This window comes from Amphiprion ocellaris, chromosome 3 (genome assembly GCF_022539595.1).
Source record: "Amphiprion ocellaris isolate individual 3 ecotype Okinawa chromosome 3, ASM2253959v1, whole genome shotgun sequence".
NCBI lineage: Eukaryota > Metazoa > Chordata > Actinopteri > Pomacentridae > Amphiprion > Amphiprion ocellaris.
In genome coordinates this window covers 17,166,111-17,185,446 of record NC_072768.1, presented here as the reverse complement: position 1 = coordinate 17,185,446, position 19,336 = coordinate 17,166,111, and the positions used below count along the sequence as shown (strand labels likewise).

General features: G+C 39.6%; 1 protein-coding gene and 1 long non-coding RNA gene across 2 annotated transcripts in view; one reads left to right on the top strand and one right to left on the bottom strand.

Annotated features, from left to right (window-relative positions):
- Positions 1-1,564: 1,564 nt before the first annotated feature.
- Positions 1,565-5,890, bottom strand: LOC111586613 (myoD family inhibitor domain-containing protein-like). Its single transcript, XM_055009247.1, has 4 exons — positions 5,649-5,890; positions 5,108-5,193; positions 4,503-4,766; positions 1,565-2,448 (listed from the first exon to the last, which is right to left on the bottom strand). The coding sequence occupies exons 1-4, from the start codon at positions 5,711-5,713 to the stop codon at positions 2,177-2,179; spliced, it is 687 nt and encodes a 228-aa protein (XP_054865222.1). The 5' UTR covers positions 5,714-5,890; the 3' UTR covers positions 1,565-2,176.
- Positions 5,891-7,637: 1,747 nt separating this feature from the next.
- The window catches only part of LOC129347891 (uncharacterized), a 158,262-nt gene continuing 146,563 nt past the window's right edge, over positions 7,638-19,336 (top strand). Inside the window, exon 1 of the long non-coding RNA XR_008600209.1 lies at positions 7,638-8,673. This is a non-coding gene — a long non-coding RNA (uncharacterized LOC129347891). The remainder of the gene's footprint in view (positions 8,674-19,336) is intronic.

Genomic DNA, 19,336 nt, shown 5'->3' with positions numbered 1-19,336 from the left:
ATTCATGTCTTTACTTTGTCGCAGAGAACTGGTTGAAAAACCTAAGACTGAATAAAAACTGGAAGCAGGGAAACCAGGGGCAGAGGCAAGCGATGGCCGGAGGTAGACGTACTCATAGAATTGGAGTTCTGTCCTAACTTTAATGTCATTTATCGTCAGTCATTAAAAAAAGTATAATTTGGAACAACCGATCCAGATTTTTACTCCGCCATAGTGAATGATAAGAATAAGTGACCAATAAACTGGCAATTTGATTACATAGATTTTCCACATGGAAAAAAATCTACAAAAAATTTAAATATATATGTAAAAATAAAAATAAACTAAATGAAAAATAAGTTTCTGTGCCACCATTGTCTGAATAATTGTCACACACTGGCCACCTCTATGAAAATTCATTAAAATACATAATGTGTTGTATTTTACAGGTTTAAACTGTACATGAACAGATATGTAAAAATGTGACTTTAGATGTTGCTATAACGAGGAGGTTGTCAAGTGATCAGCAGGGATGGTGCACACAACTGGTAGATGGATGAATAATGTGTTGCAGTACAAAATTCCCTCAGTTTGTTACTTTTGATTTTGGTTTGGATTACAAACTGGATGCAACGTACTTATTAGGAGCGTTTGAAGTGGGCAACGCCTATAAGTACTCAGTTAAAGTAAGTAACAAAATTAAGAAAGGTACTTACAAAGCTAGGGGCAGGAAAGCACATGAGCTTATTAAAAAAAATACGGAACTAGTTCATTGAAAGATTAGTCCACCTGATTTATCACTGTACCCCAGTTACACTTTTATATAATTTAAAGAATGTAAAAGGAACATGTCTTTTTTCATTTCAAACACATAAATTGTCTATAAAAGATGGACATAGCTGCGATTGAGAATTAAAGCCAATGCAAAAGTGCTTTAAACCTGCACTTTCTTTAACAGCCAGCAGGGGGGTTCCTCTGGTTGCATAAAGAAGTCAGAATAAATAGAAGCTTATGAGAAAATGAGCCTTCTCCTCACTTGATTTCTTACCCTTCTAAACTCTTTGTGAGTGAATTTATGCTCTCAGCTGCTAGTTTTAAGACTTTTATAATTCAGCATGATGTTCATTTTGTACATTGTGGCCTCATTTACAGTAAAATAAACAAAAAAGCAGAGTATATTTCACCCTGTAATTGACAGGATGTTGTTTCCTCAAGTTCTGAATCAGATCCCTCTCACTCATTGCATGTGATTTTAAAAGAGCAAGGTGATGTCATTAAAATCTATACTCAAAGCCTCAAAACAGCGGTCGACAAATGAATACACGACGTCATTGTGGTGACTTTCATCCTTCATTTACAGCCTGTGGTTATGTTCCAATAGTATAGTCCAGTTAGGACCACACTATAAAGTACTAAAGAAAAAGATTTAATATGTTCCAATGCACAGTATGTCAAATATAGAATGGTGAGAATACCCAGATGTCCGACTGCATCTGGTCATATTTTAAAGTATGGTTTTTGGCCATTCTGACCGACAATCATCAAGCTACAAACTACAAACTACAGCTTATTTTGCACTACAGACTGCAACTGTCAGAGTTTAATGTGCAATATAATGATGAAGTAATATGTCCCCATTGAATGCGTACTGCATGAAACAGTATATACTTTGTGAAGTTGGTCTAGAGTATGTTCACACATTTGTCCTCTTTGTCAAGGAGCCTACATTACCCACGATGCCACTCAACCCATCAGCAGTTTGGTCAGTTTCTCAAACGTGTAATGATAGTAGAGGCTAAGGTTGCCTCAAACCTCAAAGCTTCACCCATTTCCATCAACTGGCACAACTTTGCATAACTCTGAAGTCTTTATACAAGTTTTTTTCCATTCTCCAACATCTGTGAACAGACTTGGTGTGTTCAAATGATGAAGTTCCTCTTTAATATTAGACAGAGACTGGCTAGCTACTTCCAGTTGAACTATTGTTAATGTACTTTGACATATAAGGAATAATTCCCTTCACATGTGGGTTGCAATAAAAGTCATTTATCGTATTACTCATCACAAAGAATGACAGTTTGTTCTGTTGAAGGCCACAGTGTCTGCAAGGTGATTTTTGGTTTCATGCAACATCACTGTAGTACTTCTGCATTAGTTTTAATGTATGTTGAGTCTCGACATTTGTCTTGAGAACGTCCTAGCTGCGATGGCAGATCTCGCAGCACTCCAGACAAAACTCGAGACACTCGGTTGGCTCGCAGCAGGACTCGAACAAAACCGAGTGGCAGTGTGCGTGGCAGTTGAGCTCCTCCACCGGCGCCTCCTGGATGGCCGAACAGCAGCGAGCGCAGGCGTCGCAGCAGGACGAGCAGAGGGCGTAAAGGCAGGAGGAGCAGGCCTCCAGCAGACCCAGGAGCAGCACCGAGCACTGACAGGAAAGACACGCCAGCAGCAGGTGAAAACACGAGTCTGATGAGGGGAAAAAAGGGAAACCGATAAGTGATGTAGCAACAAATATCCTATCTGAGGTCACCAAACAAGGTTGTGTGTTCTAAGAGGCTGTCGCACCATCAAACATGGGGATCAACGACTCGATTAACCCTAAATTAATCTGTCGCATGTTTGTTTGCGGTGCCAGGTAGGACTTAAAAGAGAAACTATTCTGCTGCAGTGATGAAGTGTGATTGTGTTTACTTAATCACAGAGCTTTGTTCAGTCCTCAGGGGAAAATCAGAAAGGCCACAGAGGCTGCCAGTGATGAACAACAACTAGGAGGAAGCTGTCACATGATAATTGCTCTGCTACCCAAATTAGGTGCAGATGAAATTGTATACATTAACCCCACCGGAGCGTTCCAGTGCATCTGCTGCGATCCCAACCGCTGTATCATTACGAAGCTCCCGTTTTCATCCTCACAAGCACCAGGTAGTGTGTGAGCTCATGCAAATCGAGCTGTTTTATCCTGTTTACTCAAGGAAGTAAATGAAAAAGACACGGCAGAATTCCCTGGGGAGTGGGGTCCAGCATTTTCCTGCTTAGCCGCCCAAATTATGCACCCCCCACATATAACTTATGCTAATGCCTGTGTGTAGATGAAAAAAAGGAGCATTATGTGGCTACTGTATTGATTTAATGCATAACTTCATAGGGATAACAACATGAACACAATGATAAACAAGAAGTGGCCCATCGCACGCTTTGATACAACTAGAAGAAGTGCAGCAAAGTCTTCATGGGAAACTTTTAAGGGTTGCATTTGTACAGAAAGTTGGATTGTCTTTGATGGTAACACATTTGTATGTGCAAGTTTCAAATGTTTTTTGATGTACAGTTTTCCATGAGGATTTAAAACAAGGTAAATTAATCAAATTACTCATATATTGAATCTCTTACTGACCTACATTTACTCTTGGCTCAGTTTTTGATAAATTATTCCATGAAAACAAATCTGAGGATGGACACAACAACCATAAACCTGTTTGGAAAATTCTTCTCCACTGAACTGGAGACTGTTCCAGATGCTTCCTACTGTAAAAGCTTGAGGAAGTGCAGCAATATTTGTGACCTCAGTACCTTGTGTGTTATTTTTACACTGGCTGCTTGATTTTTTTTTTCCATTTCATTTTCAATTTCCATTTTCATTTCATTCTATTAAATGTTTTCTATCATAAATTTTTTTACTGTGTTTATGTCCATATGGTCTTTTTTTTAAATACTAGACGACCCATCAAAAAACCCATTTAGGAACAAATGCTGCCAGCTTTCAGGATGAGGCTCTCTGTACCATTACTCTGCAAAAGAATCAGTTTCCGGTCCGGACATGTATGGCTGAATCACTCCAATATTACAACTTGCCGTTGTGTAGTGTATATTAGTTACAGTTTTTGAGCAGAGTTGTGGGTGAGTTGGTGTGCTCAAGATGCAGGAAACAAGGACAGGTGAGTGGAGAGAGAGGCGAAGGTTTCATAGATCTGCATCAACTAGGCTAGGCAATGGTGTATAATTAAATGAAAGCAGGAAGGGATTTAAATATGTAACTCTGACACAGAGATTATTTTAAGATCAGTAACCAGAAAGCAACTAACAAGTCAACCGACTTAATTTTCACTGGGGATGTTGTTCAGCTTTAATGTTTCAATTCACTTCGATGCACTTCAATTCAATTCAATTCAGCTTTATTAGTATCTAAGTTAGGAAAATATTGCCAAAGGATCAATTATGTTTCCACAGACTGGGCTGACCACTCCCTATCTACATATCTGTGGAACACAATCATTGGCAGCCATCACTCCTGTGTTCTAATGTTACATTGTCTTAGCTAATGGTGTTGAAAGGCTAATTGATGATTAGAAAACCCTTGTGAAATAATGTTAGCACTTGAATAAAAGTCTGAGTTTTCAGGGAAAACATGAAATTGCCTGGGTGACCCCCACACTTTTGAACGGTAGCGTACATTTTGAATTATACTGTCCAGCCTACTTAAGCTGGCAGTCTGTAAAAGACAGCTTTATTGTTTTACCTACCAGCAGGTGTAGCAGCGGTTTGGTGGGATCCAGCCACACTGCTGCCGCTCCTCCTGCTCCTTCTGCTGCTGCCGCTGTGCACTGACAGTTTGGAGCCCTGCAGCCGGCCGAGGCTCGGGGAGTGAGGAGGCAGTCTGTGGTCTGGAACTGCGAGGCCACATCGTGGGCAGGTGGGCTTCTGGAGGTGACCCCGAGGCTTCTTAATCACTGCTGCCTCCTGTGAGGCCTCTGCTGCTGGTGGAGCTGCAGCAGGCTGAGGCTGGGCTGGCCAGAAAGACAGACATGGAGGGACAGTGCATGATTATTGCAGAACAGCGAAAGTGCAGAGTTTAAATCAGAGTGATTTGAATATTTTTAGTGCAAAGGGACAGACTGCAAACCAGATTTGGAGTTAAAAGCACTGCAAGTTGTTTAGCTACACAAACTAAGGACAATATCAAATAAGCCTTGTGTTTGATAAGGCCGCAAAATTTGAGTCTCATTTAATGCTGCATTGCTTCTCAATATCTCTGCTTTTTCTTGTGACAAACCGCTTATTAAGAACAACAGCTTCTGGTTTTGTTCACTGTATTGTTTGCTGTACAGGTCTCTTGTTTTCCACTTACTGCTGATGAGGTCAGTAGGGATGGTATTTCCTCCGTTCACAGGGTCAGACGCAGAAAGGATTTCCTGGGCTGATTTTAAAGACGTACTACCTTGAAGCACATCAAAAGAAAGTCGACCTGTTAGCCAAACAGTGATAAAAACTGGATCTTCATATGCAAGATGCTGGCAGTGTCAAAAAAGAAATATATTAATGACGTTAACAGTTAAGATTTGTTTGTTTTTTTACCAGAACATTGTGATGTTGGACAAATAGGATGGAGACTCCTCACTGATCATATCAAAGTCAGCGTGGATGTTGTCTGAAAGCTCTTTTCAGTTGAATATGGTGTAATTAGGTTAGTTTAATGAGGAGATTTTGTTGTCCCATGATGCTTTGATTGTGTCTCAAAGGTCCCAGTAGGACAGTTCTTGGAGAAACGCTTAAGTCTTTCAACATAAACTATTACAAACTATTGATTAATTAATTAAAACTTCACATCAATTGTGTTAGTGTGTCTTAAAAGAATCAACTCAGCTTATTTTTGGTCAGGTCCTCAGTACTTGCCTGGTGCCTGGTTGCTCTGTTTCTCCCTCCCATCCACAGACAAATGTTCTCCTGGTATCATGTCTGATAAGCATGACTGCTCAGGATCTTTCTTACACTTTCTTCACCCGATCACCTTCGTCAGCCTCCCTGCTTCTGCCCGCTCCGAGGGGTCAGGAAGCCTCCAGCAACACCCAACATGCCGACATGAGTCACTGCTCAGGAGACTGTGAGCTGTGCTGTGTGTGTTTTGTTGCTGTTCAGTGACTTAACAACACTCCCCTTCCCAGCAGATCTCCGAGGGGTCACACCAAATCTGCTGATCACAGAGCAGCTGAGCGGGCCAAGAACTTGTTGTGTGACCTTAGTTTGCCTTCTCTGTTCTGCTTTTAGTCACCTAACACAATGGAGACACATACAGCATGGATGTGTTAGCTGAAGAGTGTATGTATGGATGGAGCAATATTCTACTTTAAGCTTTCCATTAAAGACGTAGTTACACTCGACCGACCCAAAGAACTTGAAAAGAATGACCAAGAATCCTTTCCTGGAAAACTCAATTGACATTTGGTATAAAGTGCACAAGCATATTGGAGACACTCCATCTAGCACCAGAAAATTGCCAACATGTTTGCTTTGAAATCTTGTTTTCCAAGACGTCTTGTATGTGGGGATCTTTGATGATGTAGGAGTCATGAGTTTTATTGACTATTGAATGATCACTCCTGGTGTATTCAGTGTTACTCAATGGTTTCCTTGAAAATAAATCCATTTTTATACGACTCCAAGCTTCCTGCTCGTCATTATGTCTCTAGTGGGTTAACTTCCTCAATCCTAAGCACTGATGATGAATATTTTTCCTTTTTTTTAATCCTTTGATCACAAACGATACTTTTTTTAAGCTTTCAGAGGATGTTTGTCAAACTTAGTCCATAGAATGAATGAATAGCATAAATATATGTACCTTAAAAACTAATTTTTGAAACTGTTTGCTACATCACAATCCAAGTACTTGAGCTTGACGAGTTAAAATTGTAATTGTAATTGTAATCCATGTATAATGCAGTCCTGCACATATTTTGCTCCTCCTGAGTGTTTGAATGTGATGGACAAAATATCAGCAACACATTTAAATGTATCTGAATCCAGTACATCACCTATTAAATAAACAAAGTAGAATTATCATCTTTCCAAACTGAAAGTGTAGAAGATTCATAAAAGCAGTTAAAAAAAAAAAAAAACACTATTGGATTGGAATGCATTGGATATCAAGTGTTTCTAATAGTCAGTGAGGATGTGTAAATGGTGGCTTGGTGGTTAGCGCTGTCCCCTTGCAGCTAGAACATCCCGGTTTGAGTCCCAGTCTGGGTCTGAGATCTTTCTGCATGGAGTTTGCATGTTCTCTCTGTGCATCTGTGAGTTTTCTCTGAGTACTCCGGTTTCCTCCCACAGTCCAGAAACATGCTGAGATTATTGATGATTCTAAATTGTCCGTAGGTGTGAATGTGAGTCTGTTTGTCTCTATATGGAGCCCTGTGACAGACTGGTGACCTGTCCAGGGTGTCCCCTGCCTTCGCCCCAAATCAGCTGGGATAGACTCCAGCCCCTGATGAGGACTAAGCAGTGAATAAAAAATGGATGGATGGATTTTGTTATTGATGGCACAATTAATATATTTACAAAATGCATTCAGGACTCAGCATTGAAGCCTTTTATGTCAATATGTGATGCACATTTAAAGCACAGTGTTGTGATTTTGCAACACTGAAAAAATCCCCCCAAATCACATGTAACATAATTTTTTATCTTTTAAATACCCTTTTTAAAAGAAAGACTACCTGGGAAGCAGAGAAATACACCGACTCAGTTTGACTTTTTTTTGGCTCAACTCCTGAGACTACAGTTGTTGTTTATCAGTCAGTTTGTTGTTTTAGACCAGGGGTAGCCAACACGGTGTCCGCGGGCGCCTGGTTGCCCACAGAGACCATGTGAGTTGCCCTCAACACATGTTCTAAAAATAACAGTAGTCACCATGAAATTCCTTATAAAAAATTATAGTTGCTGTTCTTTTTAAATCAGAAATACTTACATCAATGCAGATTTTAAATTACAATATTTATTATAATTTTTTTTTTTTTAAAACAAAAATGTCTTCGGTGTAAATGAACTTTGGCCTTTTCCGAGTCACTGCGCATGTCAAACCACCACGTCACTATGCTGCAGCATCCGGGTGCAGACACTTTGGGAAGCTAGATGGTCTTTTTTTACCTCCAAAACATGACAGAAAAGTGAAAGAGAAAACACTATTTTCACGATGACTGGGAGGAAGAGTTCTTTTTCACGACAGTGAAAGATAAATGTATGTGTCCTATTTGCGGGGCGACTATTGCGTCGGCAAAGTGGCACAATGTGGAGAGATGCTACTTTAGCCTCCACAAAGCTTCCACGCTAACTAGCCACCTGCTAGCGCACATGGACTGTATGCGCACTACGGACATGAAAAGCCCGGGACTTAAAGGCAGCTTTGACATCTATTACGTGGCAAAAAGTTTCTTCGTGGAGAAAAATGTACCATTAGAAAAGCTTGTTTTAAGATGGGGCTCCTCCATGACGGTCGGCATGCAGGCTTCATTGTACGATGCAGAGGTGATCCAGACTTCCCAACATTCCTACATTACCACTGCATCATTCACCAGCAGGACATATGTATGTACAAAAGTGGCCGGATTTGATCATGTGATGACTCCTGTCGTGAAGATCATAAATGGCTCCAAAGCCAAACAACCAGGACATTGAAGGTGCTGCTGGAGGAGCTGTCAGCTGATCATGGTGACCTGTTACTACACACAGAAACCCCATGGATCAGCAGGGGAACAGTTTTGCAGCGTTTTTTGTCACTGTTGGCCAAAATCAAACAGTTGATGCAATCCAAAGGGGAAGACACCTTGCTGCTTGAGGACACTGAGTGGATTCTTGCCCTTGCATTTTTAACGGAAATCACTGGGAAACTGAACCATCTGAACTGTGAGCTGCAAGGTAATGGTAAGACATGATAAGCTCTGCAATGCCAGGCTTCCCACTAACACACATTTACAGACAAAGAAAGAGGTAACATGTTGTCGTTCAAAACACTGCCATTACACAAAAATGTGAAAAATAATTAGTTGAAAACATGTAATGATTTGTTGTTATGATCTGTTAAAAATGTTGCAATGCTGGTGAAAAATGTTGGTGATTAGTACTAATGTGATAGGATTCATTTCAAAATGTGAAAGAGTTGATTTTTTTTTCTTACATAACTGATAATTTGTACAAACATGGGACAAAGTTCATGAATTGTTCAAAAATGTTAAAGGTAGTGGTTTGCACAAATGAAGCATGATTTGATGACAGTTAATGATTTCCTAAAAATGTTAGAAGTGATAATTTGCACAGAAATGTAACTCGTGTGATTTTGAACAAAATGCTGCAAATATGCTGATTCATACAAAACTGCCAAGAAAGATATTTACAAAAGTTTCAGAGATGGGATACCTCTGACTTTTAAATATTGGAACAGATTTCCATATATGTGTGTGTGTGTTTCCTACCGTCATTGTTGTGGAAATCGTTGTTAATAATTATTGTAAGGAATAATTAACATAAATGTAATCAGACAGTCTTTTTACGTATTATTTTCATTATTATTATTATTGTTTAAAGGTGATGGCGCAAGTTTGCTATTGAGGAAGTTTGTATCAAACAAGGTGCCCTTCGTACTACTCAGTACCCTTGAAGTTGCTCTCAGGTTTAAAAAGGTTGGTGACCCCTGGTTTAGACCTTTCCCGATTGTCTCTGCTGTGAGCACCAAAATAGAAACGAAAGGCTGCACTTAACATATACTTATATTATCCTTTGATATAATGATTTTTTACCTTGGTTTATTTTATTATTATTTCCAAACTTACATCTTTAAGATGAGTTGTTTTATCCAGTTCTCAACTGAAAATGCAAAGATATTCAGCATTACTGTCATGCGTGACAACAACAAGCTTCAAATGCTTATATTTAAGAAACTATAGGCAGCAAACATTTGGCTTTTTTTAGTGTCACAGTTGATGCCAACCAGTTGTCTGTCAGCCAACGGATCAGTTAATCATCTCATTGCTATAGCTCTAGATAAGTGGATAAAGAAACTGTTGTGTCAAACCGTTTAATCCCATTAATGGTTCATCTAATCTTAGTTTTTTCCCGACTGATTTTGTCAACTGCTTGGTCTTGAAAACATAAAACTGTGAGAGAGATGCTCCTCATTATATCATAAAGATCAAAAAGGCACCGTCAAATTGCTTGTTTTGTCCTCCCCATATCTTAAATCCACCAAATATGAATTTAATTATAGTTTAATCAAAATAAAAGCATCACATTCTCACATGTAAGACTAAACAACCATTAAACGTGTTGACTTTTTGACGCATGTTTTCATAGTGTGCAGTCCTCCCCCTGCTCTTCTTCTCTTTCTCTGAGGAGGAGACAGTTTTTGTTTGGGATAGAAAACCTTACAATACACCGTTTTGTAAATCAGGTCACTGGCTAAGTTTAGCTCATTTACTAATTTAGCAGTTACATACTGTAGCTAGTGCGAAGTTACAGCTTGTTTTACTTAAATCAACAGTTTACGTTTATTGTAGCTTTTATTCCCAACGTCAACACAGAAATGTGACACTTCAAAACTAAAGTTAAGTGCAGATTTTTGTTGTGTCTTACTGTTCAGTGACTGTATTTGGTTGGTAAGTAACGCTGTGCCTTTTAATTAGCACAGGAGGGTGTGAGGAAGCTAACGTTAACAAAGCTAACGCTAGCTGAGCCACTATAAGTGAACATATTAGTGGCCCTGCAACGTTTCTCATCACAAATACAACACTGTCGGACAACTGTAGCTTCCTGTTTGTGCTACGAAGACATCACTGAGGCACCCGGATATATTTTACTTGACAGTCACTATATATTTGTAACCAGGTGGTAAACAGAGGCAATAAAACAAACTGAAAAAAAACACTGCAATGCCTGTTTGTAGCTCTTCTGCTGATTCTCATTTTGGACAGCAGGGGGCGTATGGTTATTGTTGTACCAGCGGTAGTTTGGAGGTCAGAGGGCAGAATACCGGAAGTTGTGATCGCAGAGACGGTCGTGGATCAGGACCGTAAGAAAATGTAAATCATATCGCGATATGAAAGACTGAAATGTGAACTATGATAACGGGATGGTGGATTGTTTGTTATTGACATTGGAGATCCACTTTATGTCTGTGTGTTGTGCTTAGGAGTGCGGATGGTTGGAGGATGGAAGCACTGCACGTGTGCCGCTGATGCTAGTCGTCCGTGTGCTGGGTATGGGACTTCCACTATATGATTTTATGCTCCTAGTTCCATGAGATATGAGTGTGTTATTATATGCATTGTATTTTTGTGTTGTTGAAGATGAAATATTTGTAACTGCTGTTTGTTACTGCATTCTGTGCTTAGCACCAAGGCTTATACAGAGCAGTGTGGTAACTGTTTTTTTTGTTTGTGTGCTGGGGCCACAGCCGTATATTTCTTGTGTGTTTCTGTTGCGGGTACTGTTTCTAGTACTGTTGCTTATATAGTTGCTAATGTATTGCATCATAGGTTTTGGAGAATGCATTTCAATGTATAAATTCTATTACATGTAAAAAAAAAATTGGGAAACAAAGAACCCCCACAAAATTAAATTTGAAGTATTGGTGTCTGATTTAACCCGGCCTCATATTTTTTTTAAATAATTAATTGCTCTTACCTTCAGTCTTGCTCAGCTCATAACACTGCAGGAAGAGCTAACGTTAGCTTCAGGAGCTGCTGCGTTCATGCGCAGGGGAAAAAAAAACCCCACAACATTCCAGTTTGTGTAAACACAAACGTGGCAGACGAATTAGCAAATGGAGAAGCATGGGAGCCGTGTCAGCAGTTTAACATAAAGACAGAGCACACAGTAATATTTAGCACAAAAAAACCCCCAAAGCACAGCACACCGTTAAGTGTTTGGTTTGCTGTTTTGAAATCGTAATTGTAACGTGGGCTCTGAAGCAGCATAAATGAGAAATTTACGAGGACACGGGAAGGCAGCATTTATAACACATTACTGCTCTGATATCCAGAGAGTCATCTCATGTGCCGCAGGAGAAACTAAATATCACTCATTGTCCTGATTCAGCTGCTCCTCAGAGCTATGGACATACTTTCTCAGACAGAGAGGCTCCATAGACTTGTCACAGGTATATAAAAGTCTTATATTTTCAAGGCAAAAATCAGTATAGACTGGAGGGACTGTCACCATATGGTAGATACAGGCAGTGCTAGAGTAGGCTATATTTATCATTTTCCCCTTAAAAATTCCACTTTTTGCGCCACACATTTGACTACACCTACAAGGAATCCTTCTACTATTACTACAGTTCAGTCACTGTGTCTTTTGCTCTTGTGGGAATTATTGAATTGCACTGACTAAATGCTCACAGGGCAGATGTGACACTACTTATGAACTATACTGATGTGGACAATAGGTCTCTTTTGGTTTTAGTAAGTAATTTATCTTCAGCAACAACATTTGGCATTTTGCAGCTCATACAGTTCATAAGCCTAAAGTAGGGCTGGGCGATATGGCCTAAAAAAAAAATCTCTGATTTTTTCACAAAAAATCCCGATTCACGATTTTTTTTTTTTTTTTTTTACCCCCTACCTAATCTCAGCACTCCGGAGTCCAGTCTACTCTATGCAAATAAGCTGCAGCCCTCTCCAGGTAAACACACCGGATCGCAGCTGGAAATGCGCTGCATGTGGCATGCTGGTCCGGTTGCGGTGCATTTCCCGCTGCGATTCGGTGTGTTTACCTGGAGAGGGCTGCAGCTCATTTGCATAAAGTAGACTGACTTCTACTTCAGTCATTCCCAACCTGTGTGGCTTGGGAGCCCCTCCTATAAGCTGCACGCCAGCCCCAGCGCCCCACCCACCCACCACCACCACATAAGTACACTACAAAACATAAGAAGGAAGTTATTGAATTGTATTACTAAAATTCCCTAAAATTTCAAAAAAATATTTTATATCAAACCAAGAGTTCAAGAGTTGTACTGTGACGAGGAGGAGAGAGTTTATGGCTGCAGTAAATTTGTTGATACTACAATGCATAAGAGTTAAGTTATTGATGTTTTTTTTTTAAACGAAAAAATTCCTTACAATTATGAGAAAAAATATTTAATATTAAACCAAGAGTTGTAGTATGACCAGCAGGAGTCAGTTGCTGGCTGCAGTAAATTTGTTGAATATTTGTGTCTCTTCGCTGTTTGCAGCGGTTTTGCATTTTGCAGACACCCTAAAATAAAAAGGTAATTTCACCGCCCGAGGTGGGGTTTAAACCCCATGAACCCCCCTCTGGATCCGCCACTGCTAATATACTAAAAATTACTGACTTTCGAGATCATGAAATGTCAAGGAATAAAATAGAAGTCAAATGGCTTGTTTGTACTGAATGCATCAGATAAAATCAACCTGAATCATCACGTTTAACAACATAGTTCCACCTTTACTCAGTGTCTACACAGCGTTTTTTGGCTTGTCTCTTTTACACAGCAGTTGGATCATCCCTTGTCAAGTTCCAACAGTAGTCGGCAAGCATGCTTGGACTCCATTTTCCTTGATACCTTTTCTCCATAGCTGATATGTCCTGGTGGAATCGTTCGCCATGTTCATCACTTACTGATCCACAGTTCAATGGAAAATAATCCAGATGGGAATGTAAAAAGTGTATTTTCAGTGACATATTGCACCCAAGCAGTTTGTAGGACTTCAGGAGGTTTGCCACCAGCCGCTCATATTTATCTGCCTTGTTGTTTCCCAGGAATTCTGTTGCTACTGACTTAAAGGCTTCCCATGCCTTCTTTTCTTTCCCACGTAACAAACCATCAAATGTATCATCTCTGAGAAGTTCCCGAATTTGAGGACCAACGAAGACGCCTTCCTTGATTTTGGCTTCACTTAGTCTTGGAAACTTTGTATACAGATATTTGAAACCTGCCCTTGTTTTATCCAGAGCTTTTACAAAGCTCTTCATCAGCCCCAACTTTATATGCAAAGGTGGTAACAAAATTTTCTGGGGATCAACAAGGGGTGAGTGTTGGACATTTTTCTTTCCTGGCTCCAAGGACTGTCGTAGCGGCCAGTCTTTCCTAACATAGTGAGATTCCCTGGCTTGGCTGTCCCATTCACATAGAAAACAGCAGTACTTTGTATATCCACCCTGTAGCCCAAGTACGAGTGCAACCACTTTCAAATCACCACAAATCTGCCACTGATGTTGCTCATACTTTATACACCTTAAGAGCTGTTTCATATTTTCATATGTTTCCTTCATATGAACGGCATGACCAACTGGAATGGATGGCAAAACATTTCCATTATGGAGTAAAACTGCTTTAAGACTTGTTTTGGATGAATCGATAAATAGTCTCCATTCATCTGGATCATGAGTGATGCTAAGGGCTGTCATCAAGCCATTGATATCGTTGCAGTAAACCAGATCACCTTCCATCAGAAAAAACTCAACCAGACCTTTTTGGCGATCACGAAAGCTAGAGATCCTGACATCACTCTCCAGGAGATTCCACTGTTGCAGCCTGGAGCCCAACAGCTCTGCTTTACTCTTAGGCAGTTCCAAATCCCTGACTAGGTCATTCAGTTCACTCTGAGATATAAGGTGTGGTTCAGGAGAGGAATGTGACGGTCCGAAGTCTGGATCAGCTGATGTTGATGGCTCAGGACTAGCTGCATCCTGATCATCATCTTGGTCATCATCAGAGTCTAAGGAGTAAGATTCTGGTGCATCAGGAACTGGCAGGTCTTCTCCATGAGGCACAGGGCGAAGAGCTGATGGAATATTTGGATATTGCACTGTCCATTTTTTTCTTTCTGGAAATACCACTTGCAACTGGGGGTACCATACAAAAATAACAATCAGTAGTGTGATCTGTTGGTTCACGCCAAATCATTGGAACTGCAAAAGGCATAGATTTTCTTTTCTTGTTGAGCCACTGGCATAGATTTGATGCACATGTGTTACAGCAATAATGTGGGGCTCAGCTTTTGTCCTGGTCACCTATTTTGCATCCAAAATAAAGATGGTATGCTTTTCTCACCATTGTTGTTAGAGTCCGCTTTTGTGATGCAAAGGTTACCTCACCACAAATATAACAGAAATTATCTGCATTGTTTACACAGTTTCGAGGCATATCTGCTTCGAGAGTTAAAAAACACAAGAGTTCCATAGAAATATCAGGTCCTGGCAACTTTTCAGTTATGAAAATGGCTGCATGGGAATTATAATCCACAGGTCAACTCGTGCTACTGATCAAGAAATATCTCTACATTAATACATTACCTTAACTTTCAAGACACAGGTTTTCTGCAAGTAATGTGTCAAATACAGGATGCTCATTCAAATTTCTATTCAACATGATAGTATTCTTGTTTGGAATCACTGTTTTAAATCGATTGTCTCAGAGAAAAACATTCCCATTTCAAATGGGACTCGATTTCTCATTAATTTTTAAGAAATTTCACAATTGGACCTAATACTGTATCTTGAAAACTATAGCTAATTGGCACTTCTGACTTATTTTTTCTTTAATAGTGACCAAAAGTTGTAGACCAGTGCTACCCTTCAATTCTGCTTAAGAGAATTAGTACAATTTTCTCATAATGCAACTATTTTTAAGAGTTTAACTGACTTCCTAAAAGTTCATTAATGCTTAGTATAGCTGTTTTGTTGTTCATTTTTTGATTGCTCACAGGTTTCTCAGTTTCTAATACGTCACCAACTCAAATGAAATGAAGTGATTGAGCTTTATCACAACCCAGTATAAAACTGACCTGCAAAGAATCTGTAAATATATATTTTAACCATTTCTAAAGCCACAAGTTACAGAAGAATGAAGCACTGAAAATGTTTATATTTGACTTTGACTAAACTGAGCATTAACCATTACCCAGGCCCATTAGATATAAAGTTACAGAATTTTAAAAAGCACAATTTAAATGGCACTCGGGTCTTAGATTATCTCTTAGCTTGACCTCAGATTGTCAGAATTTATCACACAGTGTCTGATATTTTCTTCGCTTCAACAGGGCACCCTCTTTTATTAACACTCTAATTAGACACAACATCAAATTGGTGGAAAAACAATTCTGTCAATCCAGGCTATTAAAATATCAAAATGTAAGCAACATAAATGGTTAATTATTATTTCAGACAAAAAATTGACTGGAATCAATATCCCTCAGACTTGTTTTTAAGTTGTGAAGGACATTGTGAGAAATATGTAAAAGTACTATAACAGAAACCCTGCAGAATTTGTAGTGTAATTTTAAATTAGTACAATCTGTTAATACCATTGTAAGCAGCATTTGTGCATTTAGCAAATTTACTATCTCATGTATTTACTCCAAGTAATCACACAACCAGTAGTATGTTCAAATGCTGTGCAGTTGTAAGATGGAGTCCAGGTGTTTTTGAGAAACCAGTGGTTAGAAAGCATGTTTTTCAGACTTTAACTGTCTGTTGTTGTTGTGAGGCACCAAGTCAAATTCCCTGTGTGTACTCACTTGGCAATAAAGGCTTTCTGATTCTGACTAACATAGTTTTGTAGCCATACAATATGTTCTCCAAAAACAAATATCAAAGGAAGGGTCTGTCATGTTACACTTTTAAACAAACAGATACAGTTCTATTGTGTTGTTTTGTTTTTTATTTGAGGCTCTCTCTTTTTGTAGTGTGATCAAATCAAGCACGTGTGGAGGAAAAAAAACTTTCTGTTGTCAGGAAATTGAAAGAAAAATCCTCCAGTTGGGATGAGGAAAAAAAAAAACTCCCGCCTGGGAAGTAAAAAAAAAACCCACCAAAACTCTGGTTTGGTTGAGAGTAAAGAGGAAGGAGAGAACATGAAGGCTTTGGAGGTCGCTGAGGCCAATAACACCGGATCAGACACATGGAGCTCCAAGATTCAGAGAAACCTGCAGAAGACAAAACCTAGTCAGTGACATAGAAGTGGCATCTAACTGTATGAAGAGAGAAAGAGGAGAGGTGCTCAGTGCATCATGGGAAATCCTCCAACAGTCGAACAATCAACCTAATGCAGTCGAAGCTGTCATTCACAGCATCTGCATGGATATTTAAGTTCCCTGTTATAATGACTCTGTCTGTACTGAGACTGGATCAACGAAGAACTCCTGAAAATTCAGACAGAACCTCTGAGAAAGAGGCAGGTGGGAGACAAACAACTAACAGAACTTAGAGACACTACAAAGGTTAACTGTACCAACAGACTCAGAAATGGTGCGTTTTAGTGTTCAAAGGCACCTTTTCATTTGGAGTAATAACAAAAATATCATTTTATCATAGAGTTTGCTGGAAATTAGATCTGTGCTGCGTGATACACATTATCTGGAGCTCTCACTGCAACATGACACAATGTCTCCTCAATGACTGTATCTGTAGAAGCAATGAATTTAGGGGGATTTACCATTGGTGATATCTGGAAGAGTTCTTCTTCTTCTTCTTCATCTTCGTCTTCTTCTTTGTTTGGGACTGGTCTTCATCTTCTTCTTTGTTTGGGACTGGTCTTCATCTTCTTCATCTTCCTGGCCTGGTTCTTTTGTCGCTGATCCGTCATCTTGGGGCTCCTCCAACTGTTTCTTCGTCTTCTTTGGTTTTGAAGTCGCAGTGATGGAAGAAAAGAACCACAGGTGTGTGTGTGAGATTCACATTCAGCACTAGCACAGAACAATTCACTACCACAAGGCACATTGAATTTACATCGGTACCAACCTGCTGCTCAGTTGCTTCTTTCTGTTCATGTTCTCTCTGCGGCTGTGTGGGTTTTCTCTGGGTTTTCCGACTTCCTCCTGCAATCCAAACACATGGACGGTTAACCAGTGATTCCAAACTGACCACACACAAAACAATAACACAATAAAACTAAATTTAGTCTTTGTCTCACCTTTTGTGTCGCTATAATAATCGTCCCCTCTTCCACATCATGGGCTGGTCCTTGTCTGGTTTCTTGATTTGATCTTTCATCAGTCTGGCGGTCTTGGAGAGAGAGCTCTAAAGACAGCAAAAAGAGAGAAAATTTTTATTTACGTTTGAGCTAAATAACTGCATATGCTCATATTAACATAAAGTATCTAATTAGACATTTTGTTTCATGAGCTTACCTTGTGTTAATTGAATGGTCTCATGAGCCATGCACTGGTCCTGGATCTGCCTCCCATCATCTCTGTTACATCCTGTCTGAAATGGCTTGGAGTCGATGAAGCACCTATTTAACACAAACAAAAAACATGTACAGATGCATTTTTCAATTGATTCTGACATAAATAACTAGACTTTGTCAGACTGTGACATGGTACATGCTAAATCCCAGTGTAAACATGCAGTGTGTGTAGGGTCACTCTTTCTCAAGCACATTGAAATTACCAGTGCATCCAGTAAAGTGGCAGTAAAGTCGGTCGTCTTCTCTGGCTGCGTCTCTGTTGGGGCTCGGTCACTCGTCTTCACTGTCCTTCGCTGTCTCGTCTTTTGTCGTCTTTTGGGGTCGTCCTCATCTTGGTCTTGGGTGCCGGGGTTATCCGGCTGAAAGAAATCAAAGAGAAAACCGCGGCAGAATCTTGTCGAGGTGTTGTCATTGTTGAGATTTGAAAATATCAGATGCATGAATGCAATATCAAAATCCCAGACTCACCTTCTCATGCAGCAGCATTCACAGGGATCCTGACTTATTTCTTACCTGTTTTTCTGGAGACTTCCTTCAGGCGGCGAGACCTTCCAGTGTCCGCGGTGGCGGCGTCAGCGGTGGTGGTTGTGTGTGTGTGTGTGTGTGTGGGGGGGGTGGGGGGGGGGTGGGGGGGGGGGGGGCGCTAAAATCTTTATTTTTTTTTAATTTTTAAAATTTTTTAAAATTTTTTTATTTATTTTCTTTTTTATTTATTTTTTGCTAAAATCTTTAATATGGGAGGAGGAGGAGAGACGGGGGGAGGAGGAGGAGAGACACCCCCCCCACCACCACCACCACCACCGCCGCCCCCCCAACTTTATACAGCATTGCTAAAATCTTTTCTTTTTTAATCTTTTATTTTTTTTTGCTAAAATGTTTAGAATAGGAGGAGGAGGAGAGATGGCGGGAGGAGGAGGAGAAACACCCCCCCCGCCACCACCACCACCACCACCGCCGGCCCCCCCCCAACTTCATACAGCATTGCTTAAATCTGTATTTTTTTTAAATTTATTTTTTCTATGTATTTTTTGTTTTTTCATTATTTTTTTTAATTTATTGTTTAGTTTTTTTTATTTCTTTGCTAAAATCTTTAAAATAGGAGAAGGAGGAGAGACGGGGGGAGGAGGAGGAGAGACGCTCCCCCGCCACCACCACCACCACCGCCGCCCCCCCAACTTTATACAGCATTGCTAAAATCTTTATTTTTTTAAATTTTTTTTTATTTATTTTTTTAATTTATTTTTTGTTTTTTTTGCTAAAATCTTTATTTTTTTAAAAAAAAGTTTTTTTAAAAAAAATTTTAATATTTTATTTTTATTTTTTTTATTTTTATTTTTTTTGCTAAAATCTTTAAAATAGGAGGAGGAGGAGAACGGAGAGGAG

Excerpts from the sequence above, each read along its gene's own strand:
- LOC111586613 (XM_055009247.1), bottom strand. The coding sequence starts at position 5,713 with ATGATACCAGGAGAACATTTGTCTGTGGATGGGAGGGAGAAACAGAGC. Across the intron at positions 4,767-5,107 it reads CCCTACTGACCTCATCAGCA|CCCAGCCTCAGCCTGCTGCA; the intron begins GTAAGTGGAAAA and ends CTTTCTGGCCAG. Across the intron at positions 2,449-4,502 it reads AACCGCTGCTACACCTGCTG|ACTCGTGTTTTCACCTGCTG; the intron begins GTAGGTAAAACA and ends TCCCCTCATCAG.